Raw genomic sequence first — 25,199 nt, forward strand, 5'->3', positions numbered from 1 at the left:
TGGAATCTCTAGATGCCACAAAAGGAAAGTTGGTTTCCAAGGAGGCTCAGGAATGAACTGTATTCTGGGAAATGTGCCTTATATCGGGAGATTAAGGGAACTCCATTTAGCTTATTGGAAAGAAGGTTAAGAGACTATTTAAACACTGTCTATAAGTATTTTCTTGAGGAGAAGATATCTGATAGTTGAAGGCTCTTTAATCTGACAGGGAAGTATAACAAGATTTAGCAGTTGGCAGTTGAAGACTCAAAATTGGAAACCGCCTCATTTACATTAACAGTGAGAATAATTAACTCTTAGAGGTACATAACTACTAGACTTAAAATTCTCCATCTCTTGCAGTCTAATCAAAATAAAACGGGTTTCTAATTGGTTTTTGAGTAACCAATTCTCTTTTTCCATTTTTTAATTTTTCTGCAGAAATCTTTGGATAGAAATGTCTATTCCTTAGTAACTCTTTAAAACATTAGAATTTAGGGGCTGTTTCATCTTGTAATTTACTAATGCTTTACTCCTGGTTCAAACCATGAGTTATTGTTTCATAAATTTCTAATAGTTCTTACAGATTTCTTCTCCATTGTTAGAAACGGAAGTCTTAAAATTCTATTCTATCATAAGATGAATAGGCTGGGAGGTGTTAAATTAATTGATTGAATTCTTGTTACCTCTTTGCTCTATTTCCACTCTCTACAAGAAAAAGAAAGGATTCAATATCAGTGTTTGATAGCAGAGAAAGGCACAGATGGGGGACTCACACATGGAAAACATATTTATGGTAATATTTTCTATGAGTGATACGCTGAAAGCACTGTAGTGCTGGCAGTGAATGTGAAGGTATAATGAAGTCTACTTGTTTTATTAGGGTGTTCATCCTTTTATTTTTCATCCTTTTACAGAAGCAAATCCAGAGAAATTCAACAGCCGATTTAGAAATAAAATGTTTTATGCCGGGGTAAGTACAGATTTGTCTTACAGAATGATGTTAACTTAGTTGCTTGAATGTCTTCTTAATTACCTTCCCCCTCACTTTCTCACGTCAGGAGCTCATGCCAGTTTATTCTGCCGGTTACAGTTTCAAGTGCACTCATGCTGTTTCTGGCAGTGCCACACACAGGTGTCTGTAGAAAAGAGCCTGTGGTACTGTTATTATACAGAGCCAGGCAGGTGAGAAAAATGCCACTCCTTTGGGCACAGTCCTGGTCATATCTTGATCCCTCTGCTTCGGGCTCATAAGCTTCTCAAAGCGCTACTCTGCTTCTTTCAGGGCTTGGGAACTGCATTGATACTGACTTAGCTAAAAGAATTCCCAAAGCTATGGCCTTTATCTTTGTAGGTTTGAGGAGCAGTCTTGGATGTAGGGTGGTGGGGAGTGCTGGCCACAAATCAGATATTTGGAGTGATTAATGATGGGTGAAAATCCACATATAATTACTCACTTGTGCATTCAGGAGGCAAATAGACAACACTTTATTCCAAAGCCATTAAGAGTACACACTAGTTTGATAATGAATGGCATATAATGTATTTCTGGATGATGACACCCATGTGCCTTAAATATGGAAACAAGTATGTGAGCAAGAATTTGTGCTTAATGGTTCAGGATACCATTGAACTTGGGTGTTCAAGGACTTTTTTTCAGTTAACCTCTCAAAAGTGGAAGTATAACAATTTAAAACCATAAAATCAAATCATGTCTTCTGAGTGAGTACATTTGACCAAAGGATAGCATTTTGGTAATTTGTTCTGTGGAGGGATAAGAACTGAGGAAAAAAAGAATGAAGTGTTGACAATTCCTGCACTGATTTCTGTTGCAGGCAGCCTTTACAGACTTTCTGCAAAGAAGCTCAAGAGATCTATCCAAGCATGTTAAAGTTGTGGTGAGTATAAGAAATTGTGTCATAGTATTGTGGGAAGGGGGTGGAGGTGGAGGTTTGGAGAGAGAGTGAGGTGAGAGTTTAATGGCTCTGTTACTTTTCAGTTTTGAGCATGACATTTGCAACACATTCCAAGGAAAGTCTTGGGAAAGTTGTTACAAAGCAGCAACACTTCTCTTGTCTGTGGCTCCATTCAGCAATTTCTCTGTGCTCTGTCACTTTGGCTTTGTAGTGTGATGGTACAGACCTGACTCCAAAGATCCAGGAGCTGAAGTTCCAGTGTATAGTGTTTTTAAACATACCCAGGTAAGCTCAAGACAGATTCTTGAAGTTATGCAAGAAAAATAACAATAGGTTTCAAAAGACACCTAACAGTTTTCCTAGGCTGGGTGAATGTGCATGAAGCATTTTTTCTCACCTCATTGAGAGCTGGCTCCTTATAATGCTGTTAATGAACTATGCAGAATGGCATCAGAGTTCAGGGGGCAGCAAAACCTTTCCTTAAAAGGTTGAATATCCTGATACAGTAGAAATGCTTAACAAACACACTTTGAAAAGCTGTGCATCTAACCCGCAAACAAGTTATTAAAGGGACAAATACCTAGTCTTTTGTTTAATTAGAGTCCAAGTGTGAAAAAAAGGAAAGGGGAAGGAGGGAACCAAAATGGAGAGAGGGGAAGGATAAATATTTTAGCAGTTAAGGAATATCAAGCTGCTGAAAGAAGTCACAGTTTTAAACATGTTTCAAGGTGTCCTTAATGAAAATAAAGCTGAATTATCAAAGTTTGATGGTCTCCTGTTCTCTAGAACAGTAGTCTCCAAACTTAATTTGATTGTGCATTTCTGTCAGTAAAAAACTTTTAAGCACCACCTCAATATATGTATATTTATAAATTATATACATGTGCCTCTATTCTAGTATTACAAGCAATATATATGTTTTTAGTGTTTGCTTTCTTATTGAAAGTAAAAGTAATAGTTTTCTTCATACAATCTAATTGTCTTGCAAGTTGTGTTTTTTTCTTGCATGCACCCCACTTTGGAGACCATTGCTTTAGACAACCTCCTACTTTGCTCCACAGGCAGTCCCAAGAACTCAATCTTTTGACTCCTGTACAACAAGCTTCTACTTGGTTTCACCTCTTCAAAGTTCCCCCTTCTGTCCCTTTCAGATCACTTTTACATTTATTCTTTGATGGTAGAAAAGAGAGATGCCACAGCTGCATCTGTTCCTGCTTCTTATGTCTCCTTGCATCCTCAAACTATGCAACATTTTGCATTCCTTGTGCTGAGCTAGCAGGGAGAGGGGAAAGAGGGGCAAAAGAGCTTTTATGGCTCAACAGCTAACCAGCAGGAATTCAAGCAAATAGGGAGTGCTGCTGCTCTATGACCTATTTCCTGGTGTTTCCCCATTTTCCTCTCAGAGAGGAACCTGATAAAGTTTATGGTGGATCCATCTGAGGGTGTCGTATCGGCTTGGAAATGAAAAGGTTAGGCTAAAAGCCTAGCAGTCAGGACCCCTCAGGGCAAGCTGCTTTCTCCAACTGGCTCTCCAAACCTCTCTCTGTAGGTATTGTGCTGGCACAATGCCCTGGGGGAACCCTGGTGACCACAGAGACTTTGAGCCCCAGCGTCACGACGATGGCTACATTGAAGTCATTGGGTTCACGATGGCCTCGCTGGTGAGTACAGGGGGCTGCAGCCAGGCTGGGAGAGCTCCATGGGCAACACTGAAGAGTGCAAAATACTCCTTGTTACTGAAAAACTGATGTGTTTCCCCATAGTCAGATAAGGCCAAAGCATGCTCTGCTGTTAAATGGCAGAGTCAAATAGCTATTTTCTAATAAGAGAAGTGTTATTTAATAATAAAAAGTATTACTTGCAAAATATGGCTGATTTGCATATGCAGTGCTCCGAAGTTAAATGGCAAGATTATTACAGTAAGAACAGTATAGGAGCATGAAGTCATGATTTTACTGTGGCAATGTTCTGTGACCAAATAAACATTCCTTTCCTCTTTAGCTTATGTATATTTAATTCTATGGTATTAAAGTATATCTTAAGTATTGTTGGTATATAAATATGAAATATTATATAAAATTATATGGACATACAGTTTCTATATGCTTAGAAAAAGTCTTTTGAAACTTAAGTAATAGCTGTGGAAGGCTTTATTAGTATTCCTTGCGTGAATTTTATCTCTCCTTTTTATTCTGCTAGAAAAAGGAAATTTGGCCAACAATTTTAATTTGTCAGTGCACTTTTTTCCAATGCCGTCTTTAAAGTGTACTAAAACTGAGATACCATAAAAGCAATCTTTCTCTAAATACCCTGGTGTCCTGCTATAGCAGTGGCCAAACACTGTGACAATGTCTTCTGGGGGTGGTTAAATGCAGCCAGAGTTGGCAATTTTCCCCATGCTAGCACCAGCCTATCTAAGGCACTGCAGCTTGGGCTTCGTGCACCCAGCAGAAGGCCCACAACTGGACTGGCAAGTTTTTGTAGCTCCCACTTAGCTCTATACCTGTAGGACTTTGCTGCTGCTGTCTTGTTAAGCTATTTTAAAACAAAGATGGATAGGCCTTTTTTAGCTGAACTCCCTTGTTGTGTGACCTGCCCTTAGTCCATATCACTTTCAGTAAATAGCCACGATAGTGGGGTTTGTTTTCTCAAAGAGAAAGGCAAATTGAATCTTCAAAGTAAGCAAAAGGCAGTCGTGGTCAATCTCTCCTTTAAAAGTTTGTCTGGCTTAAGGATACCTTCCTGGACTTTTTTTTTTTTTTTAAATGATCCTAGTGAATTAGGGAAACAACCCACAAGAAAAATTTTGTTTATTAGCCTGGTAGATCTTGTGGAATAAAAGGGAAGATGAGTTTAGGACATGTTTTTGAAAATGCTGTCAAAACTTAGCATGTACAAACTAATAGGTTTCAGTCAGAAGAGTATTTTTGTTTTTGCCACTAACACAGTTCTAGTCAATGGAACTGGCTAGTCAGATCTCAAAAGCTACCAATAATTTTAGTTAGGGCTGAATTTAAGGAGTAAGGCCCTTTGAGCTTCTGTTTCTCTTTAAAAGAAGCCTAGTTGAGAACTGTGTGTCTACAGATGTGCTTTGGTAGTGATGCTGAAGAATGATTATAACCCTAGACTGTGTTGATATAATCCTAACTTGCCTAACTAATCTCAGATGTGCTTGTTGTACCTAAGTGGGTCTGTGAAACCAAGGAAAAGAACCACTTTGTAAAAAGTATTATTATATTATTGATCATATTGTCAATTGATCCATAATATTAAGCACACAGGCCTTGACTTGTGTTTACATGGTTCTCTGTTAGCATTTCATTAATATGAGATTTTTTTCTGCATCTGAGAGATGAGCGTGAATTGTCACATAATAGTCATATTCATTAAAAAAATACATTTCTGCTCAAGCATGTCTGCCTAGAACTTGAAGGATCTGCTCATTGTCTTCCTTGGTTAATTTCTTTGAAGTGAATTCTTTAACATGATATTTAACTGTTTTAACAAGGTCCTTCTGCTTGCTCTTTTCAGCCTGTTTAATGTCGAGGTTGACTTGATGTGTAAGCTTTCATGATAAAAAATTTAAATTTACTAATTCACATTAAGGACCATTCTGTTCAGGAAGGGGAAATAATTTTTCTGTCTCGCAGATGTATCTAATTAGGGATGTTGTTTTAAAGAGCAAATAATTATTAGCACGACTGTTATTGTAAAAACAAACCAACCAAAACAAATTGAAAGCTTTAAGAATGAGCACAGTTATTAATTTGTGTGTGCATATGTGTGTATATATAGATGATGAGTCCTATAATGCACGTGGTTAGATATCTGCTTGTTGCTTTGCAGTTTTGGGGTGAAAACGCTTTCACTGTGCTCTTTCAGAATAGCTTAGGAATGGAGTACTGTGTAATGGATGCTGCCAGCAAAGTGGCATTTTGGATTTGTTAACTGCCTCAGCTGCTTCTCTTCTGAGCTATCTTTTCCCTGCTTGGTGTTTTGTTTGTTTGTGTACTTTGTTTGTTTTTTGCAGGCTGCTCTCCAGGTGGGTGGTCACGGAGAGCGGTTGCACCAGTGCCGGGAGGTGACGCTTTTGACGTACAAGTCTATCCCCATGCAAGTGGACGGCGAACCCTGCCGGCTGGCTCCCTCCCTCATCCGCATCTCCCTAAGGAACCAAGCCAACATGGTGCAGAAAAGCAAGAGGAGAACGTCCATGCCTTTGCTGAATGAGTGAGTTGCATATGTGCATGTCCTAGCTGCAGGAGGCCCATGTGGGGCAGCATATTCTGTCATGGATTTTGCATGTACTGGACTTGCAGCACATTTGAAAAATAAATTTAAAAAAATCACATCTCCTGAAGTCCCTTTTCACTCTATTGTAAATACTTACCTGACTTTCTTTTACTCTTTATCTTCTGAGTTACCTCTGTCTTGCTTTTACACTGGTGTTCTATCTTTCTGTTATGTATTTATTTATTTAGAGAGGTTTCTGCAGGCTTGGCAGCGTGCCCCTTGGCTTCTGATGGTTCTGCATATGTATGCCATTTGCCCTTGAAGTTTTTTTTATTTAGTTTCTCAGCTTTATTGATCTGCTTTTTATGCTGCATTGAAGACCCCATAAGAAATTGCCACAATCAAAAACTAATCAGGACATATTTCAGTCTCTGCTGTGAGCACATGCTGCCTGGCAGAGTCTAAGGAGAAAGATTTGAATGTCCTGAAAGAACTGTTTGTACTTTGTAGGAAATCCTTCTCCAGTATAGAAACCCAAATGAGAAATGAGTATTGTAAATATGACTAGAGAAAAGCTAAGATTGGAAACTAGTAGCTTGTGAAGAAGAACACACAGGACTAACATTCCTTTTCATTATTAAACTTTCTCTACAAGCACTGCAGATATAATTTAATCAGAAGAAACCTAAATAGTTAAATTTTGACCTATGAAAGTGGCTGTCCAATAAAATAATCTAGATTAATTTGTTGATTATTGTAATCCTTGTAGAGGTTTTTATTGCTGCTAAAATGAGTGTTGCGAGGGACTTTGTGGTTTTTCATCAAATATTCCAAATGTGAAGCAAAACAGTCTGTCCCTTATCCAAAGATACTGAACTAATGCCCTAAAGTTATTAAAGATCCACAGTTAATTCAAACAATCATGCACCAAGGCTTTAATATTTCTGGGGAAATGGGTGGGGGAATTTTGCTGTTGCAATTGTAAGGGTGAGGCAAGTTCTGTGAAGAGATGTAATACCTTTCAAAAGGCTAACTCATATAACTGGAAAAAAAAGGACAAGGTCTTAGGCACACCTTTTCTCTTCAGCTATCTTAAAAGTTGTCTCCCTTACAGCTGAATATCTAGAGAAAGATCCTGCTTTACTTCAAACTTTGACTCCAGCCCTTAAGAGTTTTTTGTCGTCTTCTGGCTGTCAATCTATTAATGTAATCAAAGCCACCCTGGTTACTTTCAACATGTTCCTGTTCAATTTAGCACTCTGTTCTCTTACTGAGACTAATGCTTTAAGTTGCAGCAGAAACCCATTTCTCTAATGTGCAATTTCTATTTGCCTGGAAAATATATAAGGTATGCTCATCTTGAGCAGAGAATAGCAGACTCTTGACTATGGACAGCAGTGCCTGATTTCACCCAACCACAACTCCTCAATCTTCAGTGAAAGCAAAGGGCAGCCCTGGGACGTCTTTTCTGCACTGTAGGAGACTAATGCAAATGTAAAAAGAGAATTCATGGTGTTTCAAACTGATAATTAGCATGGGTTAGGTTTGGATTTTTAGATCTGAATTTAAACTGCGGTAAAGAAATACAGATTTGTAGTATATGCCAATTGTCAAGGGGATATTATTCATGGTTTAGCTTGATTTAAATGTGCCATGGTATACTAAATTGCTGTCAGAGTCCTTTGATTTGGCTGACATATTTTTCTGCAGATCTGTGTCTTGGGAAAATGCAAATGATCTGTCAGGAACTGTAGTCTCAGCTTCACATATCAGAAACAGTGTGTGTAGATATTTACATATATTTCTATATATATATCTGTGTATGTGCTTTGCTCTGAGGTGTTAAAAAGGAAGGAGAGAGGACTTGAATCTTCTTCTACTGTGATAAAAAGTAAATGACTTTTTAAAGGTTAAAATCTAGGAAGCATACTAGTATTGCAAGAAGTTCATTCAATATGATGCTGATTGGTAATATTGCACAAGTGAAGAAATTTGTAATTAAATATGTTTATCTATTTTTCTTAACTTGATCTCTAGGATATAACTCCTTGTTCTGTTGGAATCTCCCAGAAAGCCTTGTATTGGATTATACATGATAGATGAAGGGTTTTTTAATGACTATCATTTGAATGTTAGTTGTGTGAGATAAGTCAGCAGGTCTGGAGCTAACCTTAATTACTAGACAGCTCTTCTTGAGCTCTTTGCCAGGAAAGCAATTAGAAAATGATCTTGGTCACAGAAATGTAGAGTTGTTATTATTGTCAGCTTTGATATTATTGCCAGATAAAAAGTAGGAGTGAGTAGAAAAAGACTTAACTTGTAGAAGTTTTACACTGTTTCTGTATTTTTTGTCCTGATCATCTTTATTTTCTGCATTTTTTTTCCTCCTTGAAACACTTGTTGGCTAAGTTCTCATTCCTGTTCTCCACTATTGATCACAGTAGCATATGAAAGAGACAACACAGCTTGGTTTTCTGTGACTGAGCCAAGAATGTGGCTGTTGTGAGCTATACCAAAAATTATGGGGAATAAGAAGAGACACTGTGGTTCAGCTTTTCCAGGAATAATTTTCTGATTAGAAATTCCTGCATAATATATTCCCCAGTAAGTTTCAATTAATGAACACTTCCTGATTTGCAAAATATATTTTGCTCTCACTGACTTTTGGTTTGGCTTGAGGGAGAGCATCCTGTATAATGGAAGAGAAAGAAGAGGGAAGAGCTTTTAGATAAAACATGTTTGATACATTCAAGAAAAAGAAAGGGATCATTTGAATATAAACACTAAAGGTGAATATAAACACTAAAGGTGAATATGAATAAAATGCAAGTTTCTCTAAGGTATGAGCAAGAGGAATGGAAACAGCAACTTGTCATTGTAGATACAAAATCTCCAGCAAGGGTATTTTTTCCTTAAACAATAATTAGTTAGTCAACCCTTGGAGACAATTACATCCATCTGGATCTCAGCTTTGATGTTTGTTTGCATTCTGGACCTGCTTCCAAAGTCTGTTGCTTTAAAATTTTTCAGCGCCTGTGGAAGAAATTCTGGGATCCCTTGTCTTGTATACTTACGTGCCGAGCTTTTCTCTGCTCCTCACTTGTGTCTTTAGAAGCTCCTGTGTGCCACATGGCAGTGATTTTCTCCATTTGCATGTGTTCAGTTGCTCTTGGCTTCCTAGTGTGAGCTCAGAGCTCTGCATGTCCCTTCATTCAACTTTTATGTGACACATTCCTTTTGTTTCTGTTTAAATGTTGTGTGTCTTTCTCTTTCTTGCTTCTCTTCCACTCCTTCTCTCTCTCTCTCTCTCTCTCTCTCTCTCTCTCACCTTTTTTTCTTGTCTGTCCTCACCGTGTGCTGTTTTTCTCCTGGCCACTCATTTCCTGCTGCCTCATAGTATCCATAAAGTGCAGTCTGCTGACCTGAGGAGAGTCTCGGCTCCCCCTGATTCCTTCACTGTGTGAGTATCTGGCTTTTTTCTATTTTAAAAGTTCCACAGCCTTTTGTTATTACCCTGTGTCATTCAGCTGAGAGATGGGGCAGTAAAATCCAGTGACAAATGGGAAGAGGGAGCTCGGATGACAGCATGACTGATGGGCACAGTTCCACAGTAGCCACGTAAGGTGAGCAGGACATGCCTGGTAATGGTGACCAGGTTCAGCCATGAGCTCTCCAAACATCCATGGCAACAGGCACATCTGAGGTTTAATGCCAGCCATCATTCTTGGAAAGAATTGAGATAAGATCTTTTCAATCCAACACAGGAGATTTCCTCTGAACATAAGGAAAAAATGTTTTTTATCATAAGGTTGATGGAGCACTGGCACAGATTGCCAAGAGAGGTTGTGGAATCTTCATCTTTAGTCATAATTAAACCCTGCCTGGATATGATCCTGGATGGCCTGCTCTAGGTGCTCCTGCTTGAGTCGGGGTTTGCACCAGATGACCTCTAGAAGTCTCTTTCAGCTTCAACCATTCTGTGATTCTGTGAAATTTCAGAAAGCTCCAAGTGCTTCATTGTTATTTTGGAAAAAGGAAAGATTTTCAGTTTGGTGTGCCTTTTCCATGGGTCCAGTTTGCTGTATTCTGCTGACAAGCATAAAGTAATGAAACCAACTTGCCTCACCAATTCAGCATCTGAATCAGCCTCTAGAAAAAGGTTGAGGTAACCCTTATTTCTTACACAGAACATTGAGCTGTAAAAGAATGAGGGCTATTCCCAAACTCAGGGATATCCCTTGGAAAATGACCCCCATGTTTTGATGCAGTTCATTTTAATGTCCCATTTGATATCAGCTGTCAGAATAAAGCAGGGAAAGGAAGACTTGCAAGCCCCAAACTAATTTGAAAGTCAAAGTTGTTCTGTATCTTAAAATCTGTAAAAATAGATTAAACATGCTGCTGCACTGAGGCTGCCAATTAATGTGTCTGGCAAATTAAAATAAGAACCCATGAGGTAACACAGAAATATGATTTTGATTATGATGGCTTTGAGATTCAAATATTGCTTTGTGTTTTTTTGTTGAACAACATAGAAGAACACTGAGTTCCAGTTAGTACTGAACAGCAGGGCAGATCCTACTGAGACCTGGTGATGGATTATAGCCTGCCTTAGATGAATGTCAGGATTTCTGCAGCAGGACATGCATGGGAGTTTAGGGCAGACAAATTATTAGGCTCATGTGGTCTTTTTTTTGCAGAAACAGTAGAACTGTAGTGTGATCCATTGCAAATGCTTATACAAGCTGTGTACGTAAATACAAGCGTTGTATTTTTGAGGTTCTTTTAAAAAGAAGGTGAAAACTTGCATATGTGAGAGTACATTTGTCTTGTGTGGTTGATGCTGAAAATTATCATTGAAAAATAAGATACTTACTTGTGTAGATCATACAGCTCTTCTATAAATGGAATAATCACTGTGGATAGGCTGTAATTATTTTTTCAATTACAAAATCTGCATAAATGAAAATACAAATATCATTGTATTGGTAAATACTACTCCTTTATGGAGTTTGTGGTAATGATTGCAGCAGAGTATATGTATAAAACCTGTGTGAATAACAAAAGAGTAATAGAAAATAGTATTTTTGCTTTCAGAGGTTCAAATGCCAAACAAAATCAATTTTCTCAGGCTGCATATGGTTACTGTCTATTAGAGGAGAATCTAATAAAGAACAGTAGGAGGCAAGGGGTAAGGGAGAAAGTGGTAGAAAGTGAACTGTTCTCCAAATGCAGAGTTAAGGATGAAAATGCTTAGAGATATCCTCTCCTTTTTTTCTGAAACATAATTTATAAGGAATCGAGTCTCATAATTTCTTATCAGTTTTTTCTGTTTAACATGTGGGTTTCTGAATGTGAAGCTGTTCTGTGTTCCCTGGCAGCCCAGAAAGCCAACCATAAATTGGGCTGAAGCCAAAGCAGTGTGGCCAGAAGGTCCAGGGAAGCGATTCTGCCCCTCTGTTCTGCTCTTGTGAGACCTCACCTGTAGTGCTGCATCCAGCTTCAGGGCCCCCATCATGGGAAGGATGTTGACCTGCTGGGGTGAGTTCAGCAGAGGGCCCCCCAAGGCAATTAGAAGGATTGAGCACCTCTCCTATGAGGAAAAGCTGAAAGAATTGGGATTGTTCAACCTGGAGAACAGAAGCTTTAGGGTAACCTAATTGTGGCCTTCCAGTACCTGAAGGGAGCCTACAAGAAACATGGAGGGTGACCATTTAGAAGAGCATGTAATGACAAGTGGAATCATTTCAACCTGAAAGAGAGTAGGTTTGGATTAGATATGAGGAAGAAGTACTTGACGATGAGGTGCTGGAACCACAGAGAGATTGTGGGTGCCCCATCCCTGGAGGTATTCAAGGCCAGGTTGGATGGGGCTTTGAACAACCTGGTCTTGTGAAAGGTGTCCCTGCCCATGGCAGGGGAGTTGCAACTAGGTCATCTTTAAAGTCCCTTCCAACCTAAAAATTTCTATAATTCTGTTTAGAGGGATTATTACTTATGGAGAACCTGCTGTGCTTGGAAGGGTAAAGTGTGAGAGAACCACAGTTAGCATGCAGGAGAAGAAAAGCAAGTTCCAGGATTCTACTGGGAACTTCAGAATGTGTCTGTACTTTAAGTGTCTCTGTGGGTAAAGCTCTACAAAGCCAAGTGTGTTTGCTGAAGTAATTGTGAGATAAGAAAGTGCCAAAGAATTCACTAGGGTTAGCCAGCTTAACCTGGTTTATCTGGGATAACACTTATGTCCTGGTTTTGGCTGTGGCATGACTGATTTTCTCACTAGTAGCTGTACAGAACTGTTTTTGGATTTGTGGCAAGAATAATGTTTTGGGTATTGCTAAGTAATGTTTATCCCACGTAAACACTATTTTCAGTGTCTCACACTCTGCTGCTGAGGAGCTGTACTCCATGCTGGGAGAGAGTGAGAGTAAGCTGACACAAACTGGCCAAGGGGATGTTTCACACCAGAGGTGGTCATGCCCAGTATGTAAACTGGAGGAGTTACCTGGGAGGGGTCTGACTGCTGTTTGGGGCTCTCCACTGTGTGGTGAGCAGTTGTATCATGAATCCCTTTTTTCTCTCGTGTTTGTAACTCTCTCTACTCCCACTTTTAATCATTATTATTATTGTTACTACCATATTTATTATACTATTTTCTGTCATGAAATTCTTATCCCATCTATGAGGTTTATCTTTTCTTTCCAATGCTTCTTCTAACCAAGGGGACTGTCCTTTGGCCCAGTACACTATGACATGGCTGCTCAGATTCCCAAATAAAAGAAAAAATATGTGGTAGACCTTATAATTTTTAAGGTTTTTTTTTTTTTTTTTTTAAGTAAAGAGTTTAGCAAGAGCTTCACCTTAAAATAGTAGGGAACTTTTGTGAAGCATTGAAATTCGTCCATAGAAAAAAATGAATGAGTCTGCTCTGTTGTGGCAGTTCTTATGTTTCAAGTAGATGGATGCTGTCAGAAACTTATTTTTAATGTATCATTTCCAAGCTCTGTCTATGAGATCTTGAAAGTAAGGTGAATTCTTTTCTCTTTTGGCTACAGCTTTCCTCTTTCCAATTGTTCTAAACGCCAGAATACTTAATTAATTTTTCATGTTTATTTCTTCTCTAGGAGACAGGTAATTCATTAATCATTCATTGTCACTGCAAACATCCCCTAAAAGACTGATTTTTTTTTTTCTCAAGCATTTTTTTAATGGGGAAGTAGATTTCCTGTTCTGTTTACTGAATCATGTTAAAATCTGTGTGTAGGATGATGTAGGCTGTGTTCTTGAAGATCTATCAGAATTTTTTCCCTGGATTCTGTAGATTTGTTGGACTGTTTATTTTTATTATTCCTTTCTCTGTGGAGACATGAAGTATAAGAAATGGTTCACTGGGTTCATAAATAATTGAAATAGGGATTGGGGTATTTATAATTTACAAGTCTGTCTCCCCAGCTGAATCAAGCTGGTGGCATGGCAGAAGTGTAACTGTTTGCTGTGCAGGAGTGTCAGGCTTGGGCAGGACCCAAGGTTGCTCTGCCTGTGCTCTTCCCTGGGTGACCGGAGGCAGAAGCACGTGTCCTAGGAAAACCAGCTGTGCTCCGAGTGAGCTGTCTGGCATCCTCTCACTTGTTGCTGGATGATTAATAGGAGTGAGAGCAGGAACCCACGGCTTCATCAAAAGCCGAGTGTGTTTTCTAGATGAAAGATCTTGGAGAAGATTCATATTTAGGTTTGTGTTTAAATGAAATAATTATAAATAATAAACATGAACAAACAGAATGTATTATTTGACCTCAATCTTAATTTACATCCTCATGAGGCAAATGACATTAAGGATTTAATTCTGTGGATTGATGTGTTTGTGGAATGAGTTCTTAATTAGATTCTTTAGGAGTTAATGGACTTCATTCATCTGTACTTTCAAATACTTTTTGTTGACTGTGTAATACACCATTTAAAAAATAGTTGTCAAGAGGTAAGTAATTTAAGTAATTTAGGTTGAATTAAAGTGCATCTCCCCAGATTTATTTATAAATTGCTGCTTTATATGGAAAGCTTTTCTTCCTCTCCTTGCAGTTAAGCAAGTTGTTTTACACAGTATTTAGAGACATCTATTTCTATTAATACTGTACTAATGTTTCTCTTCAGTGGCATTCATCACCCTCTTATTTGCTTTTACATGGACATGCTTATGTATTTAATCTTTCTGGTTTCTGGATATACTGAGTATGTCTGAACAAAGACAAATAGATCTATTTGTATAATAATATGGATTATGATGCAGTGTCCATGAAGACTGCAGTGTGTTGATAGTGGAAGTATTTTGCTCAGCTCCATTAAATAGAGTTCTGTGAATGAATGAGTTAATTAGTTTGACTGATGAGGACAATATACCCTGGTGTCAATTACTGGTCTGATAGCACAAGAAATGAGTATTCAAACAGTGAGTTTTAGAATCAAATTTATTTTAAATAGGTAATAAAATTTAGTGACACAATGTGTCAGCCAATGACTATTGTAAGAGAACAAAGGGTGTTTGTAAAGAACTGATGAACAAAACCATCAAGCTTCAGCTACTGAATAAATGTCTCTTTTGTGTATGTGTCAATACACACATGTTTTTAGGAATGTGAATATATGTTTACTTGTGCTATAAATATGCTGCTTGTGACTGGACCTGGCTAAGTGTATAAATCTCTACCCTGTAGGAAGGAACTCCTGGCATTGTTATTTCTGGTAATAATTTATTTTGTATAGAAAGCTACTGTTTCCAAGGTTACATTTTTTTTTACTAAGATAACTAAACTTTTGAAATGGACAAGAGGCCAAGTTCGTTTTCTCTCCAGCTGTATGTTTTAGCACACAACCTGTTCATGTCGTGGTTTTAGCCTGTCTTTATAAAAATTGAGTGAGAGGAGGGCAGAACAGAATACCAAGCTCTGGTACTTGCCAGTTGATTGCCCTCCTACACTGGACCTGCTCCTATTTCTCCTCAGAAAATACTTCACACTTTAGATGGTGTGCTTGTTGCTCCTGCAGAAGCAAAGTCAGAGATGTACAGTGTGCCTATATATCAAAAATTACACTTTTTGCAAAAGCATGGCAAGTGTCCTCTTAAATGTTTTCTAATTAAAAGAGAATTTTGGAGAGTGTGTGTGTGTATCTTCAAAGAAAAAAATATGTTCTAGATTTGTTCTTAATTTTAGATATTTTTCTTCCTCCAGCTCCAAGAAACGAAAAAGATCTTGTTCAATTCTTTTTAGGTGAAAGGACTAATTTGACTCAGAAGGTGATACTGCGCATGCAATAGGTTGCCATCGGCTTCAAGCTAAGAAATAACATTTGTTTTTCTTCCTTACATGGCATTAGGTAGCGAGTCAGCATATCTACAGAAGTCAGTGTTATCTTTCTCTCCCCTTGGTGTCCAAACACCATCCTGTGTGGAATGGTGTTTGAACACCAACAGGTAGGTTGGAAGGGAGGCAATTAGCCAAGGTGTGGCAGATGTTGGCATGAGGTCATCCTATTTTCCTCTCCTGCTTTCATGAGATACCCAGATTATTCATTGTGATAATGAGTTTGAAATGAGGCCCATTGTGATAGAACATAAGTCTACCATGGATTAATTGATGACATTAGTGAAGAAAATTCACATTTGAAGCAATATTTAGAAATGAGCTAACACAGGTAACATTTCTGAGATGTGCCTTGTCCCTCACTAGCAGTACAAATGCTATAAATCAGATAGTTTAAAACTGAGATAAAGAAAGAAACAAAACTATATATTTGTGAGAGTACACAGCACTATGACTTTGAAAAGGCAGTGTGTATTAGTCAATATTACTGTAGGCAGAGTCCTGGTACTAACAAGATAAAACCAGAAAATATAGACAGTCTTTTGGTAAAAGCACAAAATGAGTAATCTACTTTTAACTGACCTGGGGCTGAGTTCCTATAGGACAGACATTTGCTGTGTGTATTATAATACACAGATTGTCTCTCTTTTAAAGTGGAAGATGCAAGTGTGGCAAAATTAATTTGCATAGCATCTAGCTAAACTTAAAAAATCAAATATTAGGTTACATTAAGGTAGGAACTAGTGTGAAATGAATAAGAAAGCTTTTCTGGACAAATTTCTATCCATATTTATATGGATATTTCATATCAAGTATATGAACACTTAATTTCTAGATACTGACCTCTTGAGTCTTTCAAAATTATCAATAGTTGAGGTATCTAAATCAGACTAAATTCTGTAAAAGTGAGGTTGCCATACTGCTACTTGCTTTTAAAAGTCCTCCTGGGTTCTTAGTATTAGACTCACAACTTTCAAAATCTGGTTCTTAGCCACAGTTTTGTTGACTGTTTCTCAGACCTGAGATGCTGGATCAGGATCCTTAAGTAATGTGGTGTAGACGCTTTCATGGCCAGAGGTTGTCCTGAGATACTTCCCAAGAAGCATCTTTCTGTGTCTTGAAATTCAACTTGGCAGATCTATCCACTGGCTGTGGTAGGGCTCTAAGAATCTACACAAAGTCAAACTGGAGAAGGGTAGGGTAGCTACATAGAGATGTAAGAATTCAGAAAAAAACCTTTGCAGTTTCCGGTCACACAAACAGCAAATGGGATTCTTGATCTTGCTTATTATTTAAGGTTTAATGTCTATGCTGTTGTGCAATAGAAAGTCATAATTTTAAATGCAGGAATAGGCCTGTGGGGACATGGCTCACTTTTGAAGAGGCTTTTGCATTTTCTTCCTTCAGAGAAGATTGAAATCTCTTCATATCCTGTTTTCCTTTGCTCTTCCAGGGAACACTTTTTCTAAGAAGCTTTCTTGTTTTCTTGCAGTCCTCATTCCATCCCAGATCGCCTGCGGATCAGAGTGAACAGGATTAATTTACAAGAATACGAGGGGCTACATTACGACAAGGAAAAACTCCGGGAAGCTTGTAAGTTGGAAGAAGCCAGCCTGTGGCTGCTTTTGGTAGAACATTCTGTACAAATCTTACTTTGACCAAAACAACCTCTACTCCAAAAATAACAACAAGCAACCCCAAACACAGAGTCGAGCACACGCTTTTGGATTGGTAATATCAAAAGTATGCTCATCTATATGTGCATATGTACAAATGTGTTCTCTCTATATAAATAGCCTCTATAGAGATCACGTGTAGAGATTCCACCTGCTTTCTTATTTAACTATGTTTCTGCCCTGTGATTATATTTACTGCAAAATAAGTGTTTTGCACACAGAGCATTTTTTATTCATGTCTTTCTGTTGTTTCTGCTGGGTTTCTAGCATATGAAACTGCACCAGATTTTATGATTAGCTTCAGATTTCAAGCTGAGTGGGAGACAATGATATATTTGATATTGAGAATGTGCACTGACCTGGAACATAGTGCTTGCACAGGTACCTTTATCTTGGGGAACAAATCTGGGTTCCCCACACCCTTATCCTTTACCAGCCTTCAGTTTTCCATTTCAGAGAATAATTGCTGTTTTGTTTCTCATGTAATGGTTTAATTGCTGTGTTTAGGAGTAAGTCAAAAGCAGACAGTGGTTGCTTTGGCAACATTGATGATGATAATCTGAACTTAAAAATGGAATTCCTTTCCTTGGTGACACACAGAGTCATTAATCAATGAGGGACAGGGCTGCTTGTGATAACAATTTAATAGTCTTGTTATGCATCTGGCTCATTATTCATATTAAATTACAAGCATGAGTGTTTGTTGTGCAACAGAGCTTCAGTTCCCTCTGCAATACAGAGTGCTCTGGTAATTACGGGATGACAATCCTTTTAATTGGTTTGCTTATCTCATTGTTGGAAGATAGTTAAACTGTTTCCATTTCACTCTTCCAGTCCCACCTCTCCTCAATTTACCGTCTCTCCTTACACCAAAAGAATTGAAATAGATTCAATTTTAATATAGGTCTTGACAGCCTTAACTGAAGTTAGTGGATTTTGGTCATATTAAAGCAATCAAAGCCTTCTCCACTGGACTGAGAAGAATTTTAACAGGATCAGGATTATTCCTCCCTGGAGCAGGACTTGTGTCAAGTTTAAACTGAGAGTTTGACATTGAGTAGATTTCAGGCCACTCTGAACACAAAACTTCCCAACACTGTCAGAAAAAACTTGGTTTCTTTGAGGGTTTCCCATCTGAGGAGAGCTATTCTCATCCATCTGTAGTATGGATGCAAATTTTCTGTGTCTCTAGTTAGCATGTTTTTTGTCCTTAGAAGCCATTACATGTTCTGACCCAAAACATACAACTTCTTTCTTACACTATTGTCACTGCAGTGGTAATTGTGTATTTGTTATTTGTTACCTGCCAAAATTCATAATGATAAAATTATAAGAAAATGCCAGCAACTGATCTAACATCCTGCTTTTAGATTTCATATGGGTTTGATCACTTAGTAGGAGTGTGCTTAAGAGGTTATCATTCGAAAAGCAGATGTTTGTTCATCAAGAGTTAAACTGATCGCTTTTGGACATCGCGTCATTTGTAATAAAACGCTTTTGAATCTTTGAAGTTAATGCATATCCACCATGATATAATAATATAACATAGTTGGATTGGACTATTCTCCCCAGCTATTTTTCATTAAGTTGTTTTTCCTACCAGTCCTCTTTTAACTGTCCCAGTAATGCTTGTGTGTTAATGTTGTTACTTACTGTAAGAATATGAGAAAGCCAATAGCCCCATTATCCTAAAAGAGACCAGAATAAAAGATACTTCACCTTACCCTTTGCAGTGTGGATGTCTCATTAGATGCTTGCAGGAGACCAAGTTTATGTACTTTTTCAGGCTTTGGCAGAATACCTACAACTGAATCCAAAATGCTGTACTTAGTATCCATTCTCCATCCACAAGGATTAAAACCAGTTCGACCTCCCTAAATAATTTGAGAACAAAGCAGAATCTCACAGCAATCTGAACAGGAAAAGGAAGCCAGTTAATAAGGAGTTACCCCTGAAGGAAAAATAGCAAGAACCTATTATGGTTTTTGTCTGTTACATGTCTCCATAATACACTTTTGAAAGCTCCGACCTCACTGTAATAATCTGGATCATTTTAACTCACAGTGAATGCATTAATCCCCCTTGCTTACTCGTAATACTGACTTGAATCTATCAACTATTTCACCTAAGATTGTCTTCCTGACATAGAAGAGCTCATGATACAAAATGTTCCATGAAGATTAATCTTCACTCTGCTGGAGGTAGGCACTTCATTTTGAAAGCCTCCAGAATAATTAAAGAATGTCATTTTGTCCTTTGAAGGGCATGACTGCCCTTAGCTCATTCTCCTTCTGTTGTTTTCTACTTTTCTTGTCAATGCAGCTGGCATTTAACTCAGATGCTGTTTCTGAATTGTCCCTTTCTTCCCTCCCTTTGCTCCTTCTTTTCTCCTGTCAGCATCTCAGTATTGTGTGGGGGATGATTAATGATAGTACAGAGGGTGCTTATTGATCCTTCAGTGAGGAGGGATGAATGCTTTGATGCAGCATTTTAAGAAAGGGATATATGTTGGCATTTTAGTTATGTTGTAATACTCTTCACTGCAAATGTAGTTGTCTTTTCTAACATCCTCCTTATTCATGTCCTAAGCACTTGCTACCTTAGTCACAAGTTTCACCATCTCTGGCCAATATGAGAGTGGTACATTACAATCACCACAACTAAGATTATCTTACTCAAGAAGTGAGGTGGACTGATGTTTCTAGGTGGACAAAATTTATTTTTGCCTCTGCTGCCTGCTTGTCTTGTGTGCACTCTCTCTTGCTTCCTGTTATAGCAGTAAAGTGTGATCCAAAGCAGCACTGTGGGTGAACAACTGAGTTATTTTTAAGACAGCAAAATCTTTCTGTGTGACATCCTGTTTTCTCCTTTCTAATATAACTAAAAATTTCCTGACAATGGAGGCATATGTGGAAACTAAATTGGTTTTTTAAAAAAAAACAACAAACAAACCAAACATAAGCTAGACAGTGACCTACTGATCTTCAGTGCTTAGCTCTTCGTAGCAACACCATTTCAGATTTGCACCATAAAAATATATCAGTGAAATAACTCACCATAAGCAGTAATTGAACCGTTGTGCGGTTTTCTAATAGGGTATGTCAGCCCTTAACTTGTTGTGTGTGCCCTAGCCATGGAGAATAATCTTAGCTTCCTCAGTACCACTAAGATTAAGGAGGAATCGTACCCAATTGCAGTGATGACAGTAGCAGAAATAACTCTCAGCCCTGTGGCAGCTCTGGGTTTCCCATACTTTTACACAGACCCAGCTGCTCCTTATGTCCTCTAGAACAAAATGGCACACTAGACTCAAAAGAAATGTAAAGAAAATATAGTTCCATGTGTTTAATGATTGAACTGTCTGTAACTTAACAATCCTTTTCTGTGCAGCCTCCTTGCTCTGTGTATGTGCATGATGCTGTAACATGATGGGAGCTTAACTTTGAATTCTTGTCTCTTTGATTATCTGTAGCTAAATGTCTATAATGTGTGTGCCTCTATTATCTGTGGGTTACCTGAAAGTTTTGGGCTCATCCTAGGAGTTCTTATCAGATACATGGGGGTACACAGAGGGACAAGCTTGTGAGTCACTGTGATGTGTACATGTACAGTAAACGGTAGCTTCCTCATACCAGAAATGCACTTAGAATCCTGGATTTATCAAAGGCATTCTGACTCTTTAAAACTTAGGGATATCACAGGTGAAGCTAATTTGGAGACTAGCTCATGTGATTTTGAACAGCTAGCTAAGTATGAAAGGGCCAACACTTAGGACTTGGTATTTATATCCTGAATATGTAATATAAAAGTCAGCCGGTAGCAGAAGACTTCCTGATGAGCCACAAAGGAAATGTGCTTTTATTGGGAGGCAATTTTGAGCTGGATGGATTTAGACAAGGCAGGTTGTGCAGCTACAAACCTTCTCTTTCATCCTGCAAAGGATGCACCAATGTGCACTTATTTGCAAGGAGATCTCTTCGGGCACATGACAGAAGCTCCATAAAAGACAACATTACTTTCACTCTGCTTAGAAGTCAGTGCCTTGCTCTAGCAACTTTGTTTTGTCAATATGTGTTGTGCACACATTAGCTAATTTAGGTCTTTCTTCATCATGGTGATCTTATAAGATCTGAACCTGAGAGGGGTTGATTGGATTGCTTAAAGCCTCCTGGCACAGTGAAAGCAAGAGGATTAGAAGTCAGAAGTGAGTTAAATATTGGAAATTGGTTTTGTCTGAGGTTGGGGGAAGTAGTAAACCCAAGCCATTGAAATTTCATGTCATGGGGTTATAGAACCATAGAATGATTTGAATGGGAAGGGATTTTTAAAAATCATCTAGTTCCAACCCTCTGTCATGGGCAGGGACCTCTTCCACTAGAGCAGGCTGCTCAAAATCCCTGACCTTGAACTCTTCCAGGGTTGGGGACATCTTCCACTTATCTGGGCTACCCATTCCAGTGTCTTGCCACTCTTATTGTAGAGAATTTCTTCCTAATAGCTAATCTAAATCTACCTGTCTTGACACATCACAGGGCATATTCAGTACAGTCCTCTACCTTTTGAGCTAGTGGAAAGTTGTCATGTGTTAAGTTTGTCATCTTCTTTAAACTAGAAGAGATGAGCATTTATATTTATAAAATTTGTATTTATATAAAATTTATAAATTAAAAAAATATTTATATTTACCTTAGAGAAGCGGAGAGAAGCAAGAACATTAAGTTTCCAGGAAATCACACTGTAGTTTGTCTTTCTCTTGTAGGCTTTTCTGTGAGGTTCCTCTGTTCATATTCTACTTGCATGTTTCCTTAGTGCTTTTCTGATTTGATTTCCTCTTACTTTTTCAGTCCTGGATGTCCCGTTTGGATAACTCATCCCACACACATCTTTCCTGCCTGTCTTAGCCTGTCTCTGCAGACCTCACAGCACAAGTTTCTGCTCTTTTTCTTTACCCTAAATACTTATTTGTTGTTTATCCAGATCTCTGCTGTCAGCTCTTACTCCCAATATCCATTCCCAGCCAGCTTCAATTCCCAGCTCTTCAAATTTTTTTTCTATAATCTGTTCCTTTTTGCATGGTGTTTGGCACAGGTTCTCTCCTCCTTTGACTTGGGCAGCTTCTTCCCTTTTGGCAGGATATTGGAAAAATCACTGAGAGACTGGAGTGGATGACTGCCTTTTCAAACATGGTCTGTTTTAATCCGATAACCTCCACTGTGTTTTACCTCCTTATATGTGAGGATTTAACAAGTGGGTTAAAAAAACCTAGTAGCCAATGAACCTAGGGAGAATTGGGTTTTCTCAGTATAATAAGCAGAAGGCATCTGAAGAGACACATGGCTTAGATTTGTGTGGTAAGAAAATTCCTTTGTACAAACTCAGCTTTATTAAAACCACACTGGTGAAAGCCAAACCTCTTAATATAAATGTCTGAATATTTTATAATTCCCTTTCATGTATTTGCTTGGTCCTTCATATTTTTAATATAATATTCTTAATATCTTAATATCAGGAAGCCCTTCAGGAAAATGGCTTTCTTATGACCTATTCTGTAGTGAGGATCCTTTATTTGTTACATTAAACATTTACAGTCCAAGTCTAATCTCCCCAGCCCCCTGAGGTATGTCAGAATCAAAATGAGCTTTCCTGGCATTCACATCTACTGTAATGTTCTGTCTCAAGGCTGTTTTGTGTGGGATTTGAGTGGGTTAATCATGGTATTAAGATCACAAATTGAATCCTTTCATAACAATAAACAGGTAGGTTAATTGAATTTTATAATATATATAAGTATGTTTGGGCTTCCTTCATTTGTGTCCGCAATACTATTAAAGAGTTCACTAGCTCTAGGTATTCAGCATAATGGGGACTTAATAGGTGGAAGATTTGTTTGTTGCTTATAAATTCCATAGCTAATTTCATGAGGACTTAGGAAATCACTCCTAATCTTGCAGTTAATTAGAACACCAAGCTGGCCATACTGCTGCATCTGCCCAACCCACCTCCTCCTGATCCTTGGTTTTGGTTAGTGTTGCTAGGAACAAAAACCTTTCTGTGGTACTGGTTCAGATTATGAAGCAACTGTCTGCCTGTCTCATTTCCTGGGGTTCTTGCACTGCTGCTCATCACAGCTGCCTGGAAAAAATCCTTTTTCATCATTCAGGGAGCACAAAGGAACTGGGAGATGGATGCAAGTGGCCAGAAGAGCAGGTGCCTCCGGACAAAAATATCTGGCACTTGAATGCTGTGGCTTGGCTCATGATCTGAGACTATTCCTTATTTTTGGCATAGTCACATGTGTGGGTTTATCCATATATTCACAGGAGTGGACAGTGTGTGTGTACGTGGAAAGTTGTTTTGTAGTGCCTGTGCTCTTAATGTGTGTTTGCGCTCCCACCTCTCTCCTGGCATATCAGTAATCCCTGTGCCCCACAGGGATTTGTGCTGTCCACATCCTCATCCACCCAGCAAATGCAGAGGCTCCTTTAGTCCTGGATGAAAGTGCCCACAATGTTCCTGTCTGCTATGCACGTTGACTTGGCCTTTAATTGATTTATCATAAATTGTCTCATTTTGCCTCTATTGCATGCTATCGCAGTATTTGTAGAATGAGCAGCAACCCCAGAGTTTCTATCCCATTATCAATCACTAAGCATTTGCTTTTGTTTTAGAACAGCAACTATTGTGAAGCACTTTTAAGTCTTGACTGTGTGGTGCATTTTGATTGCTCATTGTGGTTTATGATAAAAATCAGGGCTGTGAACGTTTTCCTTGCTAAAAGCCAAATGGATCTTGCAAAAGGAGCCAACCAAGCAACAAATGAACAACAACAACAACAAAAATTGGGAAGCAACATTTTAGCATATACTTTAGTGTTAGTGTTATTCAGTAATGACTTTAAAGGCTTTTCAAAGGCCATGAACCATATGGAATGGAACCACTTGAGACCGACCTCAGACATTACACCTTAGCTAGCTATTGACCCCAAATGCTAATTCACGATTTCCAAGCAGTTAAGGCAGCACTTTTCTTTTTAAGGGCCAAGTCACATAGCCTAGAGTTTCAGAACTGTTCTTTGTCCACTAAGAACCAGTATCACATAATTTAATTAAAGCTGTGAATCACTACTTCTTCAATCATTAGATGAGACTCACAAAGTATCACCACTAAGCTATCTATTGCATTTTTAGATATTTTGGTGGATTTCTTTAGAATTACAGATGTTTTAAGGTCCTCCTCTTTTGGTCTGTCAGGAATGGTGATAGTTAAGGATTCCAGTTCTGTTATCTGTATGGTTTTGTCAGGTCAAAGCTTTAGTCCCCATTAATTATAGAGAAGAGAGAAAAAAATCTGTGGTGACAGTCTGTGAGCCGGTGCTGTAAGTCCCTCGTGCTCCGTAGCTGTTGGAGGTGTAGCCATGTCTGCCACAATTCAGTTTTTAGTGCTATAAATGAATTTAACAAACACTTCTCTCAGTAAGGGCTGCAAAGGGGTCTGTTCAATTGAATCTAGATAGCCATTAAGAAGTCTCTGCAAAGAGCTTAAGGGGCTCCTGCCAAAACAGGTTAAGCAATAATAAACACTAAGCAAAGAGAATCAGTCTGTAACCCAGAGCACTGGAGTGTTTGAAGCAAGCCCTGTTTCTGACCCTCCTTCCACTTGCTTGTGTCTCAGTCTCTGTTCTGCAGTGAAAGAATCTCAGAGGTCTCCATGAGCACTGTTTCCATCTGGCCCCTCCGAAAATGTGCAGGGGGACTGTCATCACTGTTGGATGTCAGTGTTTCAGGAGATGTGTGACCTCTTCCTTCCCGCCTATTCCTTCTTTATGTTTTTGTTCTCACTCCAGCATTTTTTCCCCTGCCTCCTGTTTTCCTGGATCTGTAGCTCTTCTGCTGTTCAATTTGCTTTCCAAACACAATTCTGGCAGCATTGCTGAGCCCTGTGCTGGCCTCTGAGGTCCACAGTGACCTTGACTGCAGCAGGTGCTCCCCAGCTCTTCTCCCTGGAAACCACTGAGCTCCTCTTTGTTCTGCAATCTTTGGTGG

At 38.6% G+C, this 25,199-nt stretch overlaps 1 protein-coding gene and 1 long non-coding RNA gene across 8 annotated transcripts in view; one reads left to right on the plus strand and one right to left on the minus strand.

Annotated features, from left to right (window-relative positions):
• The window catches only part of DGKI (diacylglycerol kinase iota), a 198,623-nt gene that overhangs the window by 116,098 nt on the left and 57,326 nt on the right, over positions 1–25,199 (plus strand). For 5 of the 7 annotated variants that reach the window (XR_005258860.1, XM_038153160.1, XM_038153163.1 and 2 more), the window contains 7 exons: positions 897–952; positions 1,815–1,877; positions 2,107–2,180; positions 3,445–3,556; positions 5,926–6,125; positions 9,526–9,588; positions 16,974–17,074. Coding sequence is in view for 6 of the 7 variants with exons in the window: in XM_038153160.1 (XP_038009088.1) it covers positions 897–952; positions 1,815–1,877; positions 2,107–2,180; positions 3,445–3,556; positions 5,926–6,125; positions 9,526–9,588; positions 16,974–17,074 (669 nt within the window). In the remaining variant the exon portion in view is untranslated. The remainder of the gene's footprint in view (positions 1–896; positions 953–1,814; positions 1,878–2,106; positions 2,181–3,444; positions 3,557–5,925; positions 6,126–9,525; positions 9,589–16,973; positions 17,075–25,199) is intronic. The other 2 variants (XM_038153162.1, XM_038153165.1) reach the window with 1 other exon arrangement.
• On the minus strand, positions 16,896–22,064 carry LOC119707771. The gene is made up of 3 exons (XR_005258861.1): positions 21,844–22,064; positions 18,882–18,964; positions 16,896–16,995 (listed from the first exon to the last, which is right to left on the minus strand). It is a non-coding gene; the product is annotated as an uncharacterized LOC119707771 (long non-coding RNA).

This window comes from Motacilla alba, chromosome 1A (genome assembly GCF_015832195.1).
Source record: "Motacilla alba alba isolate MOTALB_02 chromosome 1A, Motacilla_alba_V1.0_pri, whole genome shotgun sequence".
Lineage (NCBI taxonomy): Eukaryota > Metazoa > Chordata > Aves > Passeriformes > Motacillidae > Motacilla > Motacilla alba.